The sequence below is a fragment of the Vigna angularis genome, chromosome 1 (genome assembly GCF_016808095.1).
Source record: "Vigna angularis cultivar LongXiaoDou No.4 chromosome 1, ASM1680809v1, whole genome shotgun sequence".
Classification (NCBI taxonomy): Eukaryota; Viridiplantae; Streptophyta; class Magnoliopsida; order Fabales; family Fabaceae; genus Vigna; species Vigna angularis.
Genome location: NC_068970.1, coordinates 28238282 through 28261726, shown reverse-complemented (window position 1 = coordinate 28261726; position 23445 = coordinate 28238282). Strand labels below are relative to the sequence as shown.

The 23445-nt window shown below is 33.6% G+C and overlaps 1 protein-coding gene across 1 annotated transcript; it reads left to right on the top strand.

Annotated features, from left to right (window-relative positions):
• Nucleotides 1-11403: 11403 nt before the first annotated feature.
• LOC108342951 (polyadenylate-binding protein 8) lies at nt 11404-16958 on the top strand. The gene is made up of 9 exons (XM_017580894.2): nt 11404-12151; nt 14033-14151; nt 14265-14921; nt 14997-15074; nt 15165-15254; nt 15638-15775; nt 15914-16081; nt 16167-16370; nt 16477-16958. The coding sequence occupies exons 1-9, from the start codon at nt 11902-11904 to the stop codon at nt 16720-16722; spliced, it is 1950 nt and encodes a 649-aa protein (XP_017436383.2). The 5' UTR covers nt 11404-11901; the 3' UTR covers nt 16723-16958.
• The last annotated feature ends 6487 nt before the right edge of the window (nt 16959-23445 follow it).

Sequence of the window (23445 nt, the reverse complement as noted above, 5' to 3'; positions counted from 1 at the left end):
TTGAATCTTATGAAACTGCAATTTAAAATACTTTACACATTAAAAACCTATTTTTAATGGTTGCAGACGTAGTTTGAAGGTGTTTTTGTCTTTGCAAATCAAGCTAATTACGGTCTATGTATTATTGCATGCTTCCTTCTGTATGATGTTGCTATAATTAATTCGTCTAATGATTTTTCTCGCCCTGTGTTTGGAGGGAGAAGCGTATTTGTTTGGTTGTGTAATATCTTTAGTTCAAAATTTCAAGTTTGATGATAGAATCAGTTATGTCTTCTGAATTCTTAGGTAAAATGAAGGTGGTTCTTTTGCCTAATTATTGATATGTGTTGTCGAAGGAGTTGCTTCGTGTTTACTTTCTTGTAGGTTCAAGTTAACCAATTCATCATTTGTAAATAGTTTTTGTCTGTGTTCATGACCGAATGATATCCAACAGGGGTCAAGGTAGAATTCAATAGTTATTGGCTGCAAAACAAGAGGCACAACGGATTTTGCTACAAAAGTTGGTATTTTCTCTCTTCGTTATCTTTCATGTCTTCCTATCTTTTTCCGTGATTTCGTCTAATATTGGGTCTGGTTATGTGTTTTCCTTAAAAAAGTTATGTTTGATTCAATTATGTGTTTAGAGAGACATGTTTTACTCTCTATTCATTTTGTACAGGTCTTTTCTTGTTTACTTGGAAGGATGAATTTTTGGTTTATTGATGGGAATGAGTTTGTTTGCTTCTTCATACATGTTACAAAACAAAGATTTTTTATTATATAATCATTTTTACATGGTTAACTAATTAGAAATCACTTTAGATTTTAGTTTTAAAATAATTCATGCTTGGTCAAAATAAAGATTTTTATAATAATTAGAAATATCACGCCAAATTTTACTTTTAAGTAATCCTAAGTGTAATTTTGGAGTAGTTATAGTGAAAGTAGCAAACTTATATAATGGTAATATGCAATTTTACGACAACATGAAAATATTTACACCTACACTTCATTGTAATGAAGTTCTAAAATATTAATGAACTTACCATGCTAATAATCTTTTGATTAGATGATTGTACAAAATAGATTTACATGGTTAAGACATTCTCATTATATTATAGACATTGAAGACATTAGAACCAAGTGGGCTTATTTTATTTTAAGTGTTAGTAAATTGTAGAAACTTGACTACAATTTAGTAGTGTATGTAGGTTAATGTGATATTTGGATTTAATATATAGTTTAATGTACAAATTATATATTATATATTATTAGACAATTTAATGTTTGAAATGAATTTTATTCTGTTAGTTCAATTGAATATGTTCATTTCACGCTATATTGATTATAAATTGATTGATGAGATGATAATTCAGGAAATTGATTGTAAATTGATTGGATATGTCCAATGTAATAATGAATTTTTTTAACAGAACAAGTTTTTATGACGTACATGACAATGTATGTAATAAAAGGTTAATTCTAAAAAGCATATTTTATGATAGGTGAGCAATTACTTGTCATAATATATTTAACATATTATGATAGGTGAAAAGATCTATGTCATAAAACACTACATATTATGATAGGTAAATCCAGCTACATCATAATATATTCGGTATATTATGACTCATAAGTGAAAATCTGCCATAATACACTAGACCTATTATGATAGGTGACAGAAAATACATCATAATACGCTAAACCTATTATGACGTAATTTTCTGCTACGTCATAAAATGTGCAGACTTATTATGATGTCTAGAACTATTGCCAAGCCACCCGTCATAATAGGTCTTTTTACCCGTCATAAAAAGTCATTTTTTCACTAGTGAATGTTAGGTCTAGACGTAGTTAGATACAAAAGTGAACCTATCATTTGACAATAAAGGGTGTTGTCCACTTTTGTTAACCTTTCATCTAGCTCTAGGCTAGTTGTTGGATGCATTAGAGTCTTCATCTCCTTGGCATCATCCATTTTGAACTTTTTGAGCAACTCCTTTATATACTTAGTTTGATGTATATAAATTGTGTCATTTTCCTACTTGATTTGTAGTCCAAGAAAGAATTTTAGCTCGCCCATCATACTTATTGCATCATTTTCGGGAAGTTTGGCATAACTTTCATTAGTAGCACCAAAGATAATGTCATCAACATATATCTGAATGACTATAAAGCTTTGATTGACATTCTTCCTAAATAGCGTGGTGTCTAGTTAACCTCTTGTGAAACCATTCCGTATAAGGAAGAGACTTAACCTTTCTTACCAAGCTCTGAGAGCTTGTTTTAGTCCACATAAGGCTTTGTTAAGTCTGAAGATGTGTGTAGGATTAACTTTGTACTCAAACCCTAGGGGTTGCTCTACGTACACTTCTTCCTTAATGTTACCGTTTAAGAATACACTGTTGACGTCCATCTAATAAAGCTTGATTTTGTTGAACGTCGCGAATGATAAGAGTATGCGAAGGACTTCTATCTTGCTACAAAAGCATATGTTTGTGTGTAGTCAATTCCTTCCTGTTGAGAGTAGCCTTTCACAACCAGTCTGGCTTTGTTTCTGATAACATTTCCATGTTCATCTAACTTGTTACGATAGATCCATTTAGCTCCGACTACATGCTTATTTTTGGGGTATTTCAATGAGTTCTCACTCTTCATTTTTCTTGAATTGATCGAGTTCTTCTTTCATAGCTTCAATCCAAGAATTGTCTTTAAGAGCCTGATTACCATTAGATGACTCAATCTAGGAGATGAGAGCATTGGTTTGCGGATTGTGATATGATTTTGTCCTTACGTGTTCGCTGAGACTTTCGATAATTTTCTCTGAGGGATGATCCTTAGTGATCATACGATTTAAGTGATAACTTCAGTATTTTCATATTTTTCTAGGTTAAAATTCTTTTCTTAAGTTTCTTTAGTCTTTAATTCTTTAGAAATATAATAGTTTAGTGTAAAATGGTAAAAATAGCTTTTAAATAAAAATTTGGTTAAATTTCTCTTTTTAGGCAAATAAAATAGGTGTTTAAGTAATTAGATTCTTTTTAGAAAAATATTTTAGAAAACAAAGCAAAAATAATTTTTAGAATAGGTTATATTTTTTAGTAATTTTGGTTTTAGCTCTTTAATTCATTTTATTTTGTAGGGTTTTGGGCTGAAGTACATTGGGCCATTGGTTGAAATTGGGCTGGTCTACCTGCACTGGAAATCTGCTGTGCTTCAACAATATATTTGGCTGATTCTGATTGAGATGTGGAGATTGGGACGCTGCCTGGAGCTGATTGTATCAGAAGAGTTGGGGCGCTGAATTGGGCCTGTGTCTTAGTGTGATGACGCCGTTTTGGAGAATGTCTTACTGCCACCTTAGGGGTCTTCGTATCACAACTCTCATTAGGAAGAAAACACTCTCGAGTGAGAAAAAAAAAAGAAAGGAAACACCCTTGATTTAGGGCTTCAAGTGAAGAGAGCTGAGGAAGAGGAGCTCCGGCATTTACCCAATGCTCCAAACGTCACTAACCGAAGATGACCCTAGACTGAGAATGAAGCACACAACCCTGCAAAGAAGCTGACCGGTGGAGATGGAAGATGACCAGAGCTACCACGTGGAGTACGAAGCTCAAAATCGTAGTGAGAAAGTTTTTCCCTTTTCCCGCTCTCATTTTCTTTTTCTTTTCAGACCCTATATAAAGGGGCTTTTGCTATGTATATAGACAGTTACACACTTAGACACTTTACTTTCAGTTTACAGTTCTCCATTCTTTAGATTAGGATTTTACTCGCTTTTCTTAGAGTAGAGATACTGTTCTTGATTCTGGATTTCGCTGATGAGATTCATGGAACCGTGACAATCTGTGAGCTCCTCATTCGGTGATCTCTGGTATAGTGTTTGTAATTTTCCTTTTTCATATTAATAAAATTCGATTTCGTGTTTTCCTTTTATTCTTGTTTGTTGTGTTGAGATTGTCCTGTGTTTTTGATGTCTCCAATGGTTTTGTTTAGAAAATGATTTGGATTCTGTATATCTGCAATTTTATGATTCCTTTTGGAATCAAGTGTCTCTGTAGTGAGCATTCTTTATCGAGATGTCTTCTCGAGTCAGAGATGAGTCCAATGCATAAAAATTGATTCAAATTTGTGTTCTTGAATTTGTTTGTGAATTTTAGATTGATGAATAGGCTAATGAACCTTGACTGGAAAAATGAGTGGAAAGAGTCAATTTAAAGTTCTGAAATATGAACTAGAATACCCTGGATTGGGATTCAAAGTATCATGATGTCTTCTTGAGAACTCTAAGCACTCTTTTATTCATATCAATGTACATTCACCTATGAAATCAATTATGTCTTTGCTTTTGATAGTGATAGTTGAAGTTCAATTTGAGTTTTGATGTTCCAGTTGTTTACGTTGAGTATTTTAGAATTTATGATCTGCTTTACTTCTGTTTCAGCCTTTACATTCTTGTTGATATGATGCTTTTCAATCTTGAGTTTTAAGTTCTTTTCAGTTTGGTTTTATTTCTGATTTTGTTCCAGTTTTAGTATATAGGTTTTGCTTTGGATATAAATAGATGTTATTTCTTCATTACTTTAGCTTAGGTTTTATTTCTTTCTTATTTTCTTTTATACAGATTTTTAGATTTTTTTTCCTTTTTAGTTTCATTTCATTCATTTTATTTTCCCCACCTTGTTTTTATAGTTAAGTAGTAAATAATTACAAGAATTAACTTTACACTCTGAAACTTAATCATAGTTGAGTCCTTGGATTGATCCTTGGTTATCCCTTGACTACATTAGTGGGGAAACTGAGTTTGTTGGCTTTGATGCGACTAAAAGCGAGTTTAACAGTAAGTCTGTTGGCTTCCTTCTTTCTTCACTAGTATCATTGAATGACTTTTCATGTTGATTCTCGACTTCATGGTTCGGGACTTCTACTCATTTCTTTTCTTGGATATGCTATCATTTACCTACAATTTGCAAAAGGAGTCTTCTAGCTCTGACTTACTTTTGTCAGGCTCATGGTTAAATTTTATATGAATGACTTCTTCAACCTTCAAGGTTCTAGAGTTGTAAACTCTAAATGCTCTTGAAGTTTCTGAATAACCAAGAATGATTCCTTCATCACTACGAGAATCAAGTTTGCCTAAACTATCCGTGGTATTAAGAATAAAACATTGACAACCAAATGGATGAAAATAAGAAATATTTGGCCTTTTTGTCCTTCCATAGCTCATAGGGTGTTTTATTGAGGATTGGCTTAATGTAAACTCTTTTTTGAATATAGCAGGCAATGTTGATTGCTTATGCCCAAAAGTGTTTAAGAGTATTAAAAGAATTTAACATAATTTTGGCCATTTGTTGCAAAGATCTATTTTTCCTCTCAACAACTCCATTTTTACGGGGAAGTCTTGGAGTTGAAAAATTATGTTTAATGCTAGAGTTTTCGCAAAAGTTTTTGAAAAGATCGTTTTCAAATTCTCCTTCATGATCACTTCGGATAGACATGATTTTCAAATCTTTTTCAGTCCCTATCCTTTTATAGAGTTTGCGAAAGACATTAAAAGCCTCATCCTTATGAGTTATAAATAGAACTCAAGTCCACCTAGAAAAATCATCTGCAACTACCAAACCATAACGTTTACCACTCATAAATTCAGTTATTGTAGGTCCAAACAAATCTATATGAAGCAGCTCTAAAAGTCGTTTGGTCAAAACCATATTTTTACTTTTGAAAGATTCTTTGACCTATTTGCCCCTCATGCAAGCACTATAAAAGAGTGTATCATTAAATGATACATCTGGCAGTCCTCTTACGAGGTCATGGCGTTGCAACTTAGAGAATTAATCTCATACTTACGTGTCCATAGTTATTATGCCATGTTACTTCCTTGTCCTTCATAGAGACTAAGCATGAGACACTTTGAGACTGTAGTTCATCCAGATTTATTTTATACAAGTTACCTTGTCTATTAGCAGTAAATGTTGAACAACTGGTATCACGCAACAGAATGTTTAATGAGTATGTAATGGTCAAAAGCCAAGAGGGGAGGCGTGAATTAGTTCTTTTAAAAAACATGATTTTCTTTTAGGACTTTTAACAAATAATTGGTAGATTAAAAAGTGCAGAGATAGAGAAAATCACACAAGATGTCTTATCCTGGTTCGAATCAAAAGATTTTACGTCCAATCATTAATAACTATAAATAGTGATTGACCTTTTTCACTAAAAATATTGTTTACAAATTACAATCAGATGAAATAAAGATTAATGATAGAGAAAACCTTCCTTCGATAAACGAATGGAAGAACCTGCTCAATCAACTTGAAGAGAATCGCTTCGACCTTAGACACTCTAAGTGCAAGCTTCTCCTTTTCACAAGACTTGATTTGAGCAACACTAACACTTGAGACCTTCCTCAGACTATTTCTGTATTATCAAATGACTTAGTTAAACCTCTAAGAGGTTTGGTAAAATGTATATATAGCCTAGAGGTGAGAAACTGAAAAGCCAACTCCCAACTACTAGCGATAATTGATTATATAAAGTTGTTGAGATTGTTGATAGGGGGAGCACTGATTTAGCTGAATGCACAATCTCAGTGATATATGTGTTTTTGATGATGACAACACATAATTAATAACACGAGTATTCTATGTTACATGTTATATGCTTTTTGTTTACTGTGATAAATCTGTATAAGCATATTTGTGAACATGATTGTGTTGTTCATTGCATATCACTGTGTTTAATATGTGATTTTATATGTGTATGCATGACATGAAATTTTGGAAATGGAAAACCACAAGCACTTTGGTTGAACTTTAATGTGTAGCAAAACAACAGTTTTAAGTCGATTACATTATTGGATGAATAGATTAAAACTCGTGTGTTTGCACAAACTTTTATCAAGTGTGTTGTGAGTTATTTTGAAGAGAAAAGTTTTCAAAAATGTGCTAAGTGATTTTTCTTGATCGACTGCATGCAATGTGTATTCGACTAAGTTGGTTGTTATTTTGAAAATTGATTGAATGCTTGACATAATTGTCTTAACGGTCATATTTTTAAATATATTGACCAGGAATTTATTGTAAGTCAATTCTATTAAATGTGCATTCAATTAATAAGATTGACTAATGTTAGTCTGTTATAACTACAAGATGCATTCAACTACATTAGTAGCGAAATCGATTAAAACACGTCTGATGTGTGTATTACTATACATTGACGTTGTTTTGAATTCTGTAAGAACTTTTGTGAATCTGACATTTTTCATATCTTTTACAGAAAGCTGTGTGATCTTATAGAGAAAGAAAAATCTCCAAGAACCAAGATTGACCATGGTGATCAAAGACTTGAGGTTTCTTGAGAAACAAGGCTTGTTGATTTGAACGTCTGATCAATCTACACAACTGGGTGTATTTTGCATGATCAGGATTTGCAATATTTGAAGATTGACTTGGATTCCCTGTGGTGTTAGCAGGAAGAAGAATGGTGTTCTTGACTTTGAGAGTGTCTCAAAGGGATAAACAGTAGAAGAGGGTGTTCTTGTTGTTGGTCTTGTTTGTGTTGTTTCCTATATTTAGATTAGAGGGTTAGAGAGGTGTTTTACACTTTTGACGTGAGGTCTCTATAAAAACCTTGTTGTGATAATCGATTATCCTAAGAAATAAACGATTATTTGCGCGACTTGGGCAATACTGAATCAGACAGAGATAGTCGATTATTTTGAACAATAATCAATTATCTGTGCGAGCATCTCTTTTCCAATTTAGCTCGTGATAATCGATTGTTACACCAAATAATCGATTATCTGCGCAATCATCTTCTAAACAGGAAAACTTCTAAGTGTTCTTACATCAACAAAGTTATTCCTATACAATTAATTCTACAAAATGCTTTTAATGTAAATACAAAAAAAGTCTTCAAGTTCTTCATCTTGTAACATTATCGAAACCATAATATTTTCAAGACAAAAATGCTCCTTATTGGTAACAGTAAATACTAAAGAATTATTATTATCTAATACTATACATTTGGCTTTTTCAAAAATAACTTTATATTATGTTTAAGGCCATCTACTAACAAAACATTATCAATGGAAGGGGAAAGGTTTGTACCTATATGTCCAATTCCTATAATTTTCCCTTTTAGGTACCCATAACCAGTTGGGTCCTAACTTGTTAGACATATGCACTTTCTTCTTCTCAGAAGAAAATGCATCACTACCTGACTTACTGAAACTAATGGGTTTTGACTTATTTACATGCATTGAATAGGGTTTTCTATAACTTAGACCTTGTTTGTTAGATGAATGCCTACGTTTTCTCAAAGACGATCTAACCTATCATTTCCCTCAAATGTTCTACTGAGAATTTTTGTGAGGGTATCGTTTTCATGCCTAAGGAATTCAATGACTTCAACATCCTTACCTATTGTTGGATTATCCCACTAATACAAAAACAGCGTATAACGTCACGCGTTCAACGTCCAACCACTAAATAGCCAACGTTAAAAATGACCGGTGGCATTTTTGTTAATAAATGCAATTATTAGACGTCATTTAGAATTGTAATTCGACGTCAATTTGTTATATTGTGTAAATTTTGAAAAAATGCTCTATGCGAAGGTGAAAATGTACTTTCGTATGACGTCGAATTCCCTAAAATTAGATGTCAAAAGGATATAAAACGTCGAATGTCCTAGCATTAGACATTAAAAGGTTAGTGAATTCAATAAAAAATTGAGCGGGAGATTGAAAATTCATTCACTTTATCTTAGCGCGCGATACCCTCTTCTCTGCTCAAACTTTTCTGCAACGAAGTTTGACGACCATCACATGTAATCTTTCTTTCATTTGTTACAAGTGCATGTTAATTAACTACTTTAGGTATGATTTTCGTTTGTTTTGACCGATTATTTTCGTGTTCTTGTCCTTCATAGGCGCATTCTGCTTTCTATCTCATTGGTGACAACACTTTTTTTAGACGAACCCACCTTTTGAAGGTTAGTTTTCATTTTCGTTTTGAAGAACTTATTTGTTGAACATGTTTGTTGTTTTTTTGTTGAACTTGTTTGTTGTTGTTGTTTGGTTGAACCTGTTTGTTGTTTGTTTGATTGAACCTGTTTGTTGTTTGTTTGATTGAACTTGTTTGTTGTTTGTTATAGTTGTTTGTTATTGATACTACACTAGACGTTCATAGTTCATGCTGTATAAAATACCAAAAACTGAAATTTGTTGTTTTTTCTACTTTTTAGGTCTTGTAGAGTAGTAAAAAAAATCACAATTAATTAAAAAAACCAAAAATGTCGAATATTGACAAAATTCGACGTTAATTTGTTTGACGTCGAATTGTTCTATGTTCGACGTCAATTTAACGTCTCCCGATATGACATCGACCTCGAATTCTATGTGAAAGGCTGAAAAACACCAATGTTATACGGTGTTTTTGTACTAGTGTCCACAGGTGTTTTAACTTCTGCCTTTATTGTTTTCTTTTCATTTTCAGTGACACTCAATTCTAACCTAAGACCATTTAATCTTTGTTGAAGAGTGCTGACATTATTCCTAGACTTATCTACTTTATCTTTTAAGTTGTTTCTATGTGCAAGAAGTTATGTATGTTTATTACAAATTTTTATATGTACAGGAGAGTTTAGACGAATGTGACAGTAGTTCATAATATGCATTTTTTAAAGAGTGTAGATCAGATAAGTTTACCTCGTCATCATAGTCGTCTGATGTACTCTCAGCATTTCCTGTAACCAAGCATACTTTGGTGTCTTCGTCAGATGTGTCCAGGTCTTCCCAAGTGCTCATCAACATCTTTTTCTTTTCATATCTGGGTCTGGTTGACTTCTTCTTCAACTTTTCAAGCTCGAGACATTCTGATATGAAATGTCCAGGTTTGTTGCACTCGTAATAGATAGTTGTATCTTCTGGTCGTCTATCTCTTGTAATGTTCTTGGAATCAGATCCAAGACATCTGATTTTGAACATTGTGCTTTTTCTTTTCATTTTCTTCATTCTCGTCCATGGACTCATGTTCATCATCATCTGACTCCTTAAAAGACTCGTCTGTTCTAAGAGCCTTGGTGGGTGTCTTCTTGACTACTTTGAGCGCGATGTTTTTCTCCTTCTTGATCGAACCATCTTGAAGAAGCTCGAGCCCATGAACTTTCAGTATCCCTACCAACTCCTCTAGACTCATCCTGTCTAGATTCTTTGATGTACGCAGAACTATGATCTGAGGTTTCCATTGCTTGGAAAGACTTTGTAAAATTTTGTCAATAATATAATTGAAGTTTTCATTTGACTTTCCCAAAGACTTAAAATCATTTAAATTCTATTCAAACTCTTCTTCTAGAGTTTATTAGTTTCATTTCTTTCCTCCACTAATAAAATCTAACCACTAACATATTTAATATTATTTGTTCTCATATTACTAACACATCATTAATTACATTACTTTCTCTCTAATTAGATCTATTATTTATATTTTAAACTACAATTTTTTAAACATATGGAACAGATTTAATAAACATATTAATTGTTATATTAAAATAAAAAATAATTAATGTAATTTTTAAATAATTAGAAACTTTCAGGCGAAGAATGCTTGTTTTTTTGGTATTGTTAAGAGCCTTCTCGTAAAACAAACCATAGATGAAAAAGGAAAAAAAAAATTTTAAAACATTTATTACATTAATAACATAAAAGGTATTTAATATGTTTCTAGAATTGAAAGCCAATAAAACACACTAAATATCCTTCCACGAGTATTTTGAAAGTGTTACTACTTAAAGAAATTTTTTTATCAAAAATATTAATTATATTATAATAAACTTGGCAACATTACCCAAAAATTATCTTCTTACAAAAATAAAAATTCTAGAGAGATTCATTAGTTCCCATTTCACAGGTAAACATTGATAGATTTTTCAATAAATACTTTTATATAAACGAAAAATATTTAATACAAAGTATTTTTTTTTCTTTTTGAAAGCTTAGTTTACGTAGAGTTAAAATCGGCTATTTTTTTTAACAAACTTATTTTAAATTTGGACGAAGGAATTTTTCGGTCAAGGAAGTAACATAAATTTAGGACCCCTAACAAGCTAAAAGTAACCGCCTAGGAATTAATTGAACATTCATTGTAAGTAAATAAAATATTTAATTAAACAAAAAATATTAGGGTGCATTTTTATTTGAAGTGAAAAAAGGAATTAAATAGAGGGTAGTGTGAACTAAACAGCTTGAGTTGGCCCGTCACTGTTGTGTAACTGTTTTGAGTTGTGCGGTAAATCATCACTCTTCACTCTCTCTCTCTCTTTCTACCAGTTACCTAAGATTCTTCATCTTTCGTCTCTCCTTTCTGCTCTCGCAATCCTTATCCACCTTCGCATCCCTGCCTGGGCCCACCTCCTCACTCATCCAACGGTTCAGATCTCTCTGCTGGATTGTGCTAGGGTTTACCCACATCGCTTTTACCTATAACCTCTCTCTCGCTCTTCCTTTCTCACTCCTTTTTCCAGCGCAGTATCTGCTGCTCTCTCGCTTTCTCTCTCTTTACCTCACTATTTCAATTCTCCCCCTACCCTCACGCGCCGCCGTGATTTCCGCCGGCGGCAACTCCTTATCCGCCTCGCATCCACCCCCGTTTCTCTTTTCCCTTCCCTCTCCTCGCCTTCTCACACACAAAACAAAAAAAATTGAGAGTTTCTCTCAAGTCTGCGTTATCGTTCGTGCATCTACCCGAGTTTAGCTAGCTTTTCTGTTCTTCCTAGGGTTTTATTGTTCCCAATAACAAGAGGAGGGGGAAGAGAAAAAAAAAGAAAAAAAGGAAAAAAAAGGGAAATTAGGGATTTCTTTTCGGGAAAAGAAAAATTCAGTTTTTGTTTTTTGTGTAGTTGTTGTTATTTTTGCTTGAGATGGCTCAGGTTCAGGTTCAGCCTCAGAATGCGATGCCCGGTCCCAACGGTGCTGCTGCTGCTGCTGGGGGAAACCAGTTCGTTACGACATCGCTTTACGTCGGAGATCTCGACCCCAACGTCACGGACTCACAGCTTTATGACCTGTTCAGTCAATTGGGCCAAGTTGTGTCTGTTAGGGTTTGCAGGGACTTGACCAGCCGAAGATCGCTCGGTTACGGCTATGTCAACTATAGCAACCCCCAAGATGGTTAGTTTATTTTTTGTGTATAGTTCCTCTTACTGGTGTGTGTGCATTGGATTGTGGCTTTTTCTTTCCTATTTTATTTGTATAATTTCCTATTGATTTGATGATGAAATTTGATTGCTTAATCTTATTTCTTAATGAATGGATTGGTTTTAAATAGAAGTCCTATACCTGATTTCAGATTCAACAGTGCCGTAATTGTGGTCACATTAGTAGGATATGTTCACAATTTCCGGCACTATTGCAGGAGCATTGAAAACCTTGTTTTAGATCCTAATTTTGGATTTAAATTATGCCTTGACTCGTCACTGTGTCAGTGTTAGTTCTCTCGTGGAGATTCATTAAAGCTATTAGATTTTTTTATAAACTGCTTTTTAACCTTGTTTAAGACCCTAATAATTTCTTTTAAATATTGGTTTGACTTGTAACTGTATTAGTGTTAGTTCTCCGGGGGAAATCGATCCCTGCTAATAGTTATATATACTGCTTTGTTCTGGTGTAACTGAATAAGTGGGGACGAAACTTAATACCGTGAAAGCAGCTGGAGAATTTATTACCGTATTTACTTTATGAAGAATTGTTATTGTTATATTAATTAATGTGGTATGCCTTTAATTTCTTTTATCGCAAGAGCTTCTTGTGAAGTAGGTCTATTTTGATGTTTGTAACTTTTGTGGTGAGATTTATCACTATTAAAGTTGATCATGTATGTTGCGAGCAGGTATGGTATGCACGCTGATAGGTGCCTGCTTATGGAATCTTATTTTATAAAAGGACAAACTTCCGTCGGGAAAAGAACTTTGCATACTATATCTCAAGCAAATCTTTGTGTATCAAATTGTTTGGGAAAAGGGTGCATTCTTTTATCTATGATTGAAAATATCAGTCAAAAGGCATTTTCCCTGCTTGGATGAATTTAATATAACCCCACATATTTTCTTTACGTAAATGGATGCTTTTCTGAAAACATGAGCTAATCTAATAGTTGCAGTATGAATCTTGCGGTAGTTAAAACTATCTGAGTTATCTTAATGTGTTTGGAATCTCTCCAAGTCCTTGTGTTAGCTACTGTTTTGCTAACCTAAAGTATCCAAAGCCAGTTTCATAAATAATTTTTAATAAGATTTAAAATGCGAGAGATTGGATGTTTGTGTATCTTACCCACTGTGAGAATACTCTCTAGCCTGATTTGTTCATATTGGTTGGATATATTGTAGAGAACTTGAACAGTTTCTAGTTGTAAATTGATGGATCAGCACAAAATGGATTTTTAATTTCTCTTCTGTTCATCATCTGATATTATTTTTTTTATCCTCTATCTTGGGTTAATGGTCATCTTAAATCAACTTCTGGTAATCTGCTTATAATTATCCCAAATATCTGGTAATCTGCTTCTAGAATTTCTAGAGCATCTCTGCATTTTATAGAGCACAATACTGTATAATAATTAGGTATTATTTTGATTGGGTAATATAGTCACATCATATCATACATTTCTTAGAAGTTGATCTTTTGATGATTCTGCTCGTTCTAAATAAGATATATTTATCATCATTTTAATCGCCAGATGCATGATTTAAATATTCTGAGGTAGTTCTGTTCTTACTATACTCCCTTGTGTTATTTGCTGAATGGCCAAGGCCATTCTACATCAGATGTGTTTTCATAATTTATCACTATCATAAATAATCATGATTTGATTCTTCAGTTGTTCTTTTGGCTCTCTAGTCCCATAAACTTGGTGTTAGTGAACTGCTCCTCGTAGTTTCCTATGCTTCAATTATACTTTCTCTTGTTCTGTTCATGTTGTGATAACCATAAGTTCCTCCCCCTTGTTTGATATATAGATGTTGTGACATTTCTGACATTTTTCATGCCTGTCAGCTGCCAGAGCATTAGATGTTCTGAATTTCACTCCTCTCAACAACAAGCCCATCCGAATTATGTATTCACATCGTGATCCCAGTATCCGGAAAAGTGGGGCAGGAAATATTTTTATCAAGGTATAAATTCTTGGATTGTTTGGTAACAGGGATTTGTGCTAAGCTCTATATTACATGCCCTAGTTGGTACTGTCATTTTCATTTCTTTTCTTTCAATGTGTGGGTTGTTACAGAATTTGGATAGGGCAATTGACCACAAGGCATTACATGATACCTTCTCTACATTTGGGAATATCCTTTCATGCAAGGTAGCAACGGATTCATCTGGGCAATCAAAAGGATATGGTTTTGTTCAGTTTGATAATGAGGAATCTGCCCAAAAAGCCATAGAGAAGCTGAATGGTATGCTGTTGAATGATAAGCAAGTGTATGTGGGACCCTTCCTTCGCAAGCAAGAGAGAGAGACTGCTATTGACAAGGCAAAATTCAATAATGTTTTTGTAAAGAATCTAGCAGATTCGACTAGTGATGATGAATTGAAGACAATTTTTGGTGAATTTGGAACTATTACTAGTGCTGTAGTGATGAGGGATGGAGATGGGAAATCAAAGTGCTTTGGGTTTGTGAATTTTGAGAATGCTGATGATGCTGCTAGGGCTGTTGAGGCTCTCAATGGCAAAAAATTTGATGATAAGGAATGGTACGTTGGAAAAGCTCAGAAGAAATCTGAAAGGGAGAATGAATTGAAACAACGATTTGAGCAGAGCATGAAAGAAGCTGCTGATAAATATCAAGGGGCAAACTTGTATGTCAAAAATTTGGATGATAGCATTAGTGATGATAAACTTAAGGAGCTGTTCTCCCCTTTTGGTACCATCACCTCTTGCAAGGTACGTAGTATAATTGGCTTGACGCTAAATCTTTGTTTGTTATATAGTGTGTATTAAGTGCTCTACACTTGAAAGGTTATGAGGGACCCAAATGGCGTTAGTCGTGGATCTGGATTTGTTGCATTCTCAACTCCTGAGGAGGCATCTAGAGCAGTAAGTCGTAGGTTATATTCATCTTGAAAGTAATAATACATGGTTATATTAGTTTGAAGATGATTTTTGGTTTGCTTTATTTTTTGGTAGCTCTCTGAGATGAATGGGAAAATGGTGGTAAGTAAACCTCTGTATGTGACTCTAGCCCAAAGGAAAGAAGATAGAAGAGCTAGACTGCAGGTATGGCTTATTTTAAATGGCTGATCTTATTTCAACTTATATCTGTTGCTGGAATTATGTATTAACGATGCTGGATTAAATCTTTGCGGTCCTCTGTCTTCTCTAGTTCATGCATGAACACAATCTTTTTTCCATTTCTTTCAAATAATCTTGCAATAATGATAATTGTAATTGGAGCTTAGTGTGGGTTGTTTGAATAATTGTCTTTGTGTCAACTATATTTCCTTTGGATAATTCAGGTTATCTGAGATCAATGACACAGACTATGTTGCTGTGCTTTGCAAATGGTTATAAATTCAATTATGACTAGGTTTACACTGTATTTCATTATTGAATTTGTTCCTGTAAGTATGTTTCCATGTTGGAATAATTTCTTTATGCAGGCTCAGTTTGCTCAAATGCGACCTGTTGGAATGCCACCATCTGTTGGTCCTCGTGTGCCAATGTATCCTCCAGGTGGTCCAGGTATTGGTCAACAAATATTTTATGGCCAAGGCCCTCCTGCTATCATTCCTTCCCAGGTAATCTCTTCTAATCTGTCTATCTACATAGACATAAATTGATGGAATCTTGAATGATGCTTGTTATTTTACACTTATTTTATTCCATGGAGTAATTTCATGATCATTTTCCTATCTGACCATGAAAAATTTTCTCAGGCCGGATTTGGTTACCAACAACAACTTGTGCCTGGTATGAGGCCAGGTGCAGCTCCTGTGCCAAATTTCTTTGTGCCAATGGTTCAGCAGGGACAACAGGGCCAGCGCCCTGGTGGAAGGCGTGCAGTCCAGCAGTCCCAGCAGCCAGTTCCAATGATGCCACAGCAGGTTGGTGCAATTCTTTGTTCATAATTTTGTGGATCATCTATCTTGTTTATAGAGAGCATTTACCTGATAATTTTGAGATTGGCAGATGCTTCCTAGGGGACGTGTCTATCGATATCCTCCTGGCAGGGGCATGCCTGATGTTCCTATGCCTGGGGTTGCTGGGGGTATGTTTTCTGTTCCATATGATGTGGGTGGGATGCCACTTCGTGATGCGTCGCTCTCCCAGCAAATTCCTATTGGGGCTTTGGCATCGGCTCTGGCTAATGCTTCTCCAGAGCAGCAGAGGACGGTTAGCTTTTCACTCCCTCTAATGTTTATGTAGTTTGGATGTGCCCAAACATCATCCACTACCTTGTCCTATTTGTAACTATATTTTGTTGGTTATATATTTGTAGATGCTGGGTGAGAATCTTTACCCCCTTGTGGAGCAGTTAGAGCCTGATAATGCTGCAAAAGTCACAGGCATGCTTCTTGAGATGGACCAGACTGAAGTTCTGCATTTGCTCGAGTCACCAGAAGCGCTGAAAGCAAAGGTGGCTGAGGCGATGGATGTTCTAAGGAATGTTGCCCAGCAGCAGCAGGCTGGCGGTGCTGCTGATCAGTTGGCTTCTTTATCACTTAATGACAACCTTGTTTCTTAAGGTTATTTTGGAGTTTACTTAGCAATGATGGATTGTTTTTTTCGGCAATGGCTTTCATACAGTTTTCAGGTTGAGTTTGTTTCTTTAGATTAGACACTTTTGGTTTGTGGTGCACCACCTTCTTTTGGTTGAAGGATACTTCAACACTGATTTTAATTATGTCTTGCATTTGGTACATGGAATCATTTGTTGGTTTATCTTTGATTTTTGGATAAATGATTGGTTACCGGTGATCAGTGGTCCTGTGTTTTGCGAGGACGTGAATCCTCGTTTCCAATGGCCATTATGATATATTAATAAATTTTAGCCCTATGTATTGGAGAAGTGCAGGTTAGGGACAAATATTGTTTTTCCTACCGCATTTTATTAAGAAAATAAAAACCGAAGATTACATGCAATCATTTTATGAAGAGATTCCATCATTTTCTAAATATGTACTTTTTGGAATACTTTTTATTAAAACATTTTATTTTTATTTGAATTTAACGAAATTTAATGTGAATAATTATAATTAAGTTGTTTTTCTTATAAATTATTGGTGATGCAATATTGGATAAAATTTCTCACATGTAGCTTTTGTCAATTATATATTTATATATTGTTCTATATTTTTTAAGTGGGTGATGTTTTTTTTATTACATTGGAAATTTCGTATTGAAATACCAATCTCACAAGAACACCTGCGCTGTACAGTTTTATTTTTGTTTTCGTAATAATTCTGATTTTAGATTACTATTTTTATTTTAATATTAATATAATCAATTCTAATTATTGTTTTTAGTATAGACATTTTTTTCTACAATTTGTCTTTACTATTTAACATTTTTTAGGTTATGATAATTATTTTAGAAAAACATATAGACACGCTAGAGCGTTTGAGTTTGTGTTTTCTCTAATGTACATAAAGGGAGTCCATTTGAAGAACAGTTTTCCAATGGCCATTGTGAGAATCATTAAAATCCACTCAAGATAATCTTAGTGGATTACATGTGTCAAGGAAGGGGATCTGAAAATCAGATGGTGGAAGACATGTGTGAGCAACTCGGCTTTGACGGTGGGAGGAAAACTTAGTTTTCAAAATTCTACGTCACTTTCTGCATGCATCCTTCTTTCCCAGATTTATGAAACTTCCATTCTCTTCTCCTTTTCTTTAAAAAGCTCTTACTTTTCTCTAAGGATTCTCATTGTATCTTTCTCCGATCATCACTCAGGTACCATTTCCATTCTTCCGATGTCAAGGGCTTTCGATTGAACCGATCGGTTTGTGAAATTGAGTTGGTAAGTTCTTCTCTTCACTCAGCAGTGCGGTTTCCTAGATGTACAAACCAAGTTCTAGTTTCATGTGTGGATCACCCTTCTAAAATGAGTAGTTTTGATAGTGTTTTGGTTTTTACTTGGTGAACCAGTAATCATACCTGTGAGCGTTCGGTCACATTAGAGGTAAGAGAAACTTATATAATTTGATTTTATGTTAGTTTTGAATGTATTTATGTTCGTTGAATTGCTGAATGAATATGAAGTATGATTGTTGATATGTTTTGACTGTATGAAGTATGAAAATTTACTATGATATGAATGTATGAAATTATGAAGATAAATGTTGAGAAATGAATTGATATAAATAATTATAAGTATGAAATTCCATATGAAAATTATGTTCGTCACTGAATGGTCTTTGACTGTTCGGTTTCCTCGTGGACTCTATTGGAACTGGATTCTTTCATTTGGATTGAATTCTAGTTGAGGACCGAGCGTCTTCGTTTAGTAATATTTATATATAAGCGTTCAACCAAGGATATTCGTTCCTTGGTATTATGTTAGAAATTTAAGTATATCTATATGAAATTGTATAATTCGTTCATTCTTGAACATTAGTTAAATGATATTTTATATTTATCAAGCCTTTATTCTATAAATTAAGTAGTGCTCGGTCTTACACCAAGCGCTCGTACTATGTAGTGCTAGGTTTTTCACCAAGCGCTCGTACTATGTAGTGCTAGGTCTTACACCAAGTGCTCGTACTAAGTAAGTGCTAGGTCTTACACCAAGCGCTCGTTCTCCTTTCCATAATCTATCTTGATAATAAGAGCGTTCGTCCAAACTCAATAGTGTTCACTCTCTACCGTGCTCGGTATTCAACTGACATTCGGTTTTCTTGATGTTAAACTCATAAATAAGCTAAGTATTTATAGCGTTTGGTTTCTTCATATGATTCTTTTAAGTACTATCATTTGATGTCTTACAGTGTCTGTCTCCATTGGTTTCGGCCTAGAGTCTTAGTACTCGGTCTAGGCTTTACGGTGTTCGGTCTAAACATTCATGAGTCAGTTCATTAAATTGGCTCACTTTGTAAATAACATTCACTTCTATTAGTTCTCGTGAAATATTATTGTAATCAGTCTCTTTCCAACCCCAATAGTCACTCTCTCGGTTTTGATCCGTGTTGGAACTAGAAACCTCTCGGTGTCACTCTAAGTGTTCGATCTCGTTCGGGGTTGAAGATTTACGTTCGGTATTTGGTATCCTAAGGGATCTTTGTTCAAATTGGTTCAGTTGAGTTTTAATAATGAAAGATGATGGAATATGATATGGATGAACGTCTTTGATTATGAAAGAGTATTCCGGGGAGGAATATCTCATGAATGGATATTGGAATTGGTAAAGTATGAATGTGGGCACACTAAGCTGGCGGTTCATCCTGATATTTCGTGATTACTTGTTCTCACGTAGAGAAGGGTAAGTCATGTGTGGGAATGGCAGGAGGTCCTAGTCCTTATGGTTAATTTGGACAAATAGGACTAACCTCGGGTAGCAGCTGTTGAGGGTATCCCAGTTACTACATCACCCGGGTGCACGAACGTCGTAGCTACACAGAATTCATACAGTCTGGACAATCAGAGTCTAGTATTAGGCTTTGCATGAAAGAGTTAATGATTTTATCTGATTTAATTGATTGTGTGTAATATATGCTGATACATGAATTAAATTACATAAACTTACCCTATTTTCTGTCTTGTCCGTTTTGTAAGTTCGGTTGTTGTCCTATCGCAATGATCATCTGTGTGGATGTGAGCAGAAGGAGAAGAGCTGCTGGAAGAAGCTGAAAGAAGAAAGTTTAGTCGAGGTAGAAGTTAAGACTGAATAGTAGAACCGTTTGGTCAATAGTTAGTTTAGTTGTACTATGATCGTTCGATCATCTTTTACCTTTTTCTTTAGTATGACCATTCGGTATAGGTCTTTTATAAACCGTTCGGTCAGGATTGTATATTTGTACAGTTTTAAACCCTTGCTATTCTGTAAGGCCGTTCGAACATAAGTGCACATTCTATATTTTGTAAGACTAATCTGTAATATTGTTAAAATGTGATCATTCTATTATATAGTTTTATACTATATGGTTGGGATGTTAGAGCCATTATGTAAAGCCAGTCTACTATCTTCATTAAATGACATTCTACTATAAATTACCATGTAATGCAATCTTTTCTATCAAATTAGCATTTAATATAATACAAAGTAACATAATTGAATTGAATCTGAATATAGTATAATATTTTGTTACCAAATTACTATTTAGTATAAAAATATCGTACTTTGTTTTCAAATTCTTATTTAAAACAGTAGGAGTTAAAAAAAAATCCAACATATTGTAATATAATAATTTACTATAAAATTACCATTTTAATATAAATAGATGGTTAAAAAGTTAAACGTGATTATAACATACTATTTGAAATATATGGAAAATAATGTAAATAAATACAATAAGGCTAGCATTAAAACTTTTGATATTTCGTTATCAAAATTAATAATTAATATAAACGTGTTATAACCAACAAAAATGTTTAATATAACGTTCTACGTTGAAATTGCCATTTAATATAAACGTATGGTAATTCGAACATTTAAATTTGACTGTAATATAATATTTTTCTTTGAAATCACCATTTAATATAATGCAGTTTAATAAAAAGAAAATCGACGTGATAATAATATAATATTTTATTATCAAACTACCATCTAATCTAAGTAAATCGTAAAAATTAAATGTGATTGTATATAAATTATGCTAGGAAATTATATTTTTTATTATTATCTTTTAATTCAAATATATTCGGTTAAGATTCTCGACTTTAAACACTTTAAGTTTCACATATTAGCTAATCATCTTCTTTAAAGTGTACTAGTCCATTGGAGTTCGAATGGAGTTTGTTAGAGTTATCAAAATAAGTAACTCGGCCCGATCCGATCCGATCCGACCCACCACGGGTTGATCACTTAGTGAGCCAATCCAACCCGACTCATTTATTAGCGAGCCGAAAAAATTCGAACCGACCGGACCCACCACAGATTGGTGGGTTAAACGGATTGACTCATTGACTCACTTAATTAACTTTTTTTTTCACCTTCTTCTTCTGAGATTCTTATAACATGTTACTTTGATCGATCAAATTGAAACAATAATAATTGGACCAATTGATATAAAAGAAAATGAAACAAAAGAAATATATTGTTATATATATTCTAAGCTATCAAGCATAAAATTTTGTCAATTTAGTTTAATGAGACATACACAACCGTTTGACCAAGAAACTACATATATCCGTAAACAAAAATATATAGCACAAGATAAAACTGTCATGACATTCTTGTAGATAGGTCTAAAAACAAGATAAAACAAATTATATATTCGTGAATTATCCAATCTATAATATTATCCATCTATTAAATTGGAGTCCGGATAAATCCACAGTATTATGCTCTCTTGAAGCATTTTCTTCTTTATCTCCATCTATAATATTATCCAATCTATAATCTTAGGGTTTTATTCGCAGAGGGGAACTTTTGGAAAGACAACAATGCGAAAGGCTCTATTGCTAAGTAAAAGTTGTGCATTTTGAATAATTAATTTAATTAATTTGATTTCAATAAAAAAATAGGATTTAAATAATTAATTTAATTAAAAAAAAAATAGGTGGGTTGGTGAGCCAACCCGTCCCACCACGGGTTCAACCCATGTGAGCCGGGTTCTTAGTGAGCCGGGTCAAAATTGGCTCGCATAAAAATTTTTGCATTTTTTCCAACCCAACCCGACTCAAACTCGTGGTGAGCCGGGTTGGCTCACGGGTTTCAACCCATTTTGACGACACTAGAGTTTGTGATGCAAAAGATGTTTTGAGGCTCAAGTCCTCCAAATGTGTTAAATGGTGATAAATTCAATAATTAATGAATGCAATTAATATACTTTGTAGGACGTGTTCTTTATACTACTCTTCATGGGTACTTACTTGGATAGGTTTAGACCATGTGGCTTAATCACCTGTTAATCTTGGAGTAATTGTTTTTTCATATATTAATCATGAATTATCATTGCTAATCAATCTTGCTAACATAAATACATTCTAGATAAGTATGCTGCCGGATACATGTCAACCTAGTAAGCGGATGTGTCATCATGGTTGAGATGTACCTGAACATGTACAACACACCAACCTCCCGTCTCTAAGATTTTATATGTCAAAGATCTACAAAGAGATTTCACAAATTTTAAGTAGCGGGATTTGGATTCATTATAAAGATGTCAACCTTTTGCTACAGTCTATGGCTCTCGTCACATTTGCAAATAAAATTTGTATTTCTTTGGCAATGTAACCTTATAGGTATACATATGTATTTTATAAACCTTTGATTTTCATATTTGCTTCTCTCCAACTTAATCAATAATTTGGATTTTATATTTGGACTTATTATTAGGAATCACATATAAATTTGTTTTAGTGGATGTTGTCCAAAACTTGTTATTATTTTGATGGGAAATCTACCCATTGACTGAGTATGGGTATAGGAATAAACAATATCCAATTTTTTCAACTAGGTATAGGGATAGAGATGAAGATGAGTATCTACAAGTTCATTCAGCTTTCGTTCTCATACACGTCTCAATACTAATCTTCGTTGTCATCCTCGTCTAATTTAAATTATTAAAGTACCAATAGTTTCATAATAACCTAAACTACTTTTATATATATATATATATATATATATATTTCCCGTTGCTACCATATAGTATTCATCTATATTTGGTGATAAATAAAGCATGCGTATTCTTTTTTATCTTTTGGATATTTCAAGAAATGGACTTTCTATGGCCCCCCAAATACCAATCCTCGCATGAATTGCTAGAGATCCAATAAGTCCAACATTGATTCCTTCAGACGTGTCAATTGGACAAATGCGTCTATAGTGACTAGGGTGGATATCTCGTATCCGAAAACTCGCAGTTCGCCGCGTCAATTCTCCAAGGACCAAATAACTCAATTTTCTCCCATGAACTATTTCGATCAATGTATTAGTTTGATCCAAAACTTGAGATAATGAATGTAATCCAAAAAAAGATTCATAAGGCTTTTATATATATATATATATATATATATATATATATATATATATATTATTCTCAAAGTCTTTAGTTTCATAATTTTTTTTTCTTGTTTTATATTTACAAAATTTACTTACACCTCACATGTAATTTTCCTCTTATCAGAGCCTTTATACAATTATGTTCCACTAGTATTCTTAACTACAATGAATCAAATAGTTTTTGTGACATCCAAATTTAGGATGTTCCGTCAAACCATTCCTATTGTGAAAATCAAATAAGTTAATATACTTGTAATAAAAAATTCAAATCCTTTAAATGTCCTTTAAATGAAAACTCAAAAC

Coding starts and splice junctions, on each gene's coding strand:
- LOC108342951 (XM_017580894.2), top strand. CDS start 11,902: ATGGCTCAGGTTCAGGTTCAGCCTCAGAATGCGATGCCCGGTCCCAAC. Junction 14,922..14,996: donor GTACCATCACCTCTTGCAAG/GTACGTAGTATA, acceptor TACACTTGAAAG/GTTATGAGGGACCCAAATGG. Junction 16,082..16,166: donor TTCCAATGATGCCACAGCAG/GTTGGTGCAATT, acceptor TGAGATTGGCAG/ATGCTTCCTAGGGGACGTGT.